The sequence below is a fragment of the Sphaeroforma arctica genome, assembly GCF_001186125.1.
Source record: "Sphaeroforma arctica JP610 unplaced genomic scaffold supercont1.5399, whole genome shotgun sequence".
Taxonomy (NCBI): Eukaryota; class Ichthyosporea; order Ichthyophonida; genus Sphaeroforma; species Sphaeroforma arctica.
This window is the reverse complement of record NW_014035159.1, coordinates 58-1,985: the sequence shown is the minus strand read 5'-3', so window position 1 is coordinate 1,985 and position 1,928 is coordinate 58. Positions and strand designations below refer to the sequence as shown.

Here is a 1,928-nt window from a genome sequence, read left to right as displayed (position 1 = left end):
GTGTGTGTTGTTTGTATATATATATATATATATATATATATATATATATATATACGTCTTCACTTCACAGATTGACAGCACTGACGCTTCCTATCATATCAAGCTTTATTTGCAAAAAAAACAACACTACTTGCTGCCTGTTCTAAACTTCTTAAGTACATCACGAGCGCATGAGATTCTTAACGCCAGCCCAGATATACGGCCCCCTATGTGCAAGGCGGCCATTACTATCTCTACTTGAGGACCTCTTGCCCGTCAATTGGGTCCCATATCCGTGAGAGTGGTTTGTAAGCTAAGGTTTGCGGGCTAAAACACACCGACACAAGCCGGAATGTGCACACTACTAGTTGGGTTTTAGGGTTTAGGCATATATAACCGAGCTCAAGCGTTCATAATAGCCTCGATCATGGCACCCAAACACCATCCCGTTTCAACGCCATTGATCTTCTTGGTCAGGGACAGTGGGGCATTGTCGTTAAAGCCAAGGTTGTTTAGTAGACTGTAGATGTACGTGTGGTCCACGCATTGGAACGGCACGTCTTTAGCTGCGGAGGTTGATGTAGCGGGACAAGAGGTGTGTGGGTTAGGACAGTACTTGACATGACAGAGGGTGTGTGGGTTAGGATAGTACTTGACATGACGGTGGGTGTGTGGGTTAGGATAGTACTTGACATGACGGTGGGTGTGTGGGTCAGGGTAGTACTTGACATGACGGTGGGTGGGTGTTAGCACAATGCCTTGTATGAGAGAAGATACAGGTCTGATGCTCGGGGTATATGAATGGACAGACAATTCACATGTTAACTACAGTCACACGGCCAAATAGAACAACAAGGTATGAAAAAGTGCACTGTGTACCTACGGAAACAGAAACAACTGCAGCAATGGGCAATCAAGCCACACATCCACACATCCACACCAGCCACACGGCCAATCGCACCACGACGCACACACTACACGAACGTAATGGAACACACACAACTAACTAACCTTCACATCCACACGCGTAAACACAGCACAAAGCACACACTTATCAACATGCATACACAAACGTACATGAGCACACACAACTAACTAGCCTAAACATGCACACGCATAAACACAACACAAAGCACACACTTATCAACATGCATACACAAACGTACATGAACACACACAACCAACTAACCTACACATCTACACGCGTAAACACAACACAAAGCACCACATACTCTCTGTGATGGATGGGAGTAGTTTGCCCACTTGTGCATCGTCCAGCTTGCACACTTTAGAGGCAATGCCTTTGTAGTCCGCGGGTGTCAGAGACTGCACCTCAGAGACACCATCCAGTAGCCCAGCATCAATACCTGCGAACGGGCGAAGCAGTGTGAGTGAAAGTTATAACAGTATGCATGGGTGGTACAGATATGTGGTGGTACTACAACCCACCATACTACTACTCACTACACCCCCACCCCACCACAATACACCACACAACAACACACCACACTACTATTCACAACACCTCACCACACTACAACAAACCACTCTACAATACACCACACAACAACCCATCACCCTACAGGTGTATATACAAATGCACACATATACTAAAAATATCGCACAGTCCATTGACACGCGACTATGAGACAGTGTTTTGCACTCAGATACGGAGTGATGGCTCCGACAGCCGAGGAGTGCTACATGTGATACTGATCCGGAAGTAGTTAATGTAGGATACGAACACGCCGATGAACTGGCTGAGGGTCTATGTACGACATACAGATGAAAGGCCGGCCATTGACTATATTTAACATTGCACGTCCAGTGCCACAGATATACATGTCGGTGCTCACATCCGAGTAGGATATGAAGGTGTGGATGGAAGCACGCGGTATGCGGCGCGATGTGATTTATATATACGTGAATGTTTGGGATATACTACGGTA

At 46.1% G+C, this 1,928-nt stretch overlaps 1 protein-coding gene across 1 annotated transcript; it reads right to left on the bottom strand.

Moving 5' to 3' along the window:
• Positions 1-87: 87 nt before the first annotated feature.
• Positions 88-1,348, bottom strand: SARC_14975 (hypothetical protein; the record flags this gene model as incomplete). The annotated part of the gene is made up of 2 exons (XM_014290894.1): positions 88-545; positions 1,212-1,348. Coding segments are annotated over 2 exons (301 nt in total), but the record flags the coding sequence as incomplete, so codon positions are not given.
• Positions 1,349-1,928: the final 580 nt, after the last annotated feature.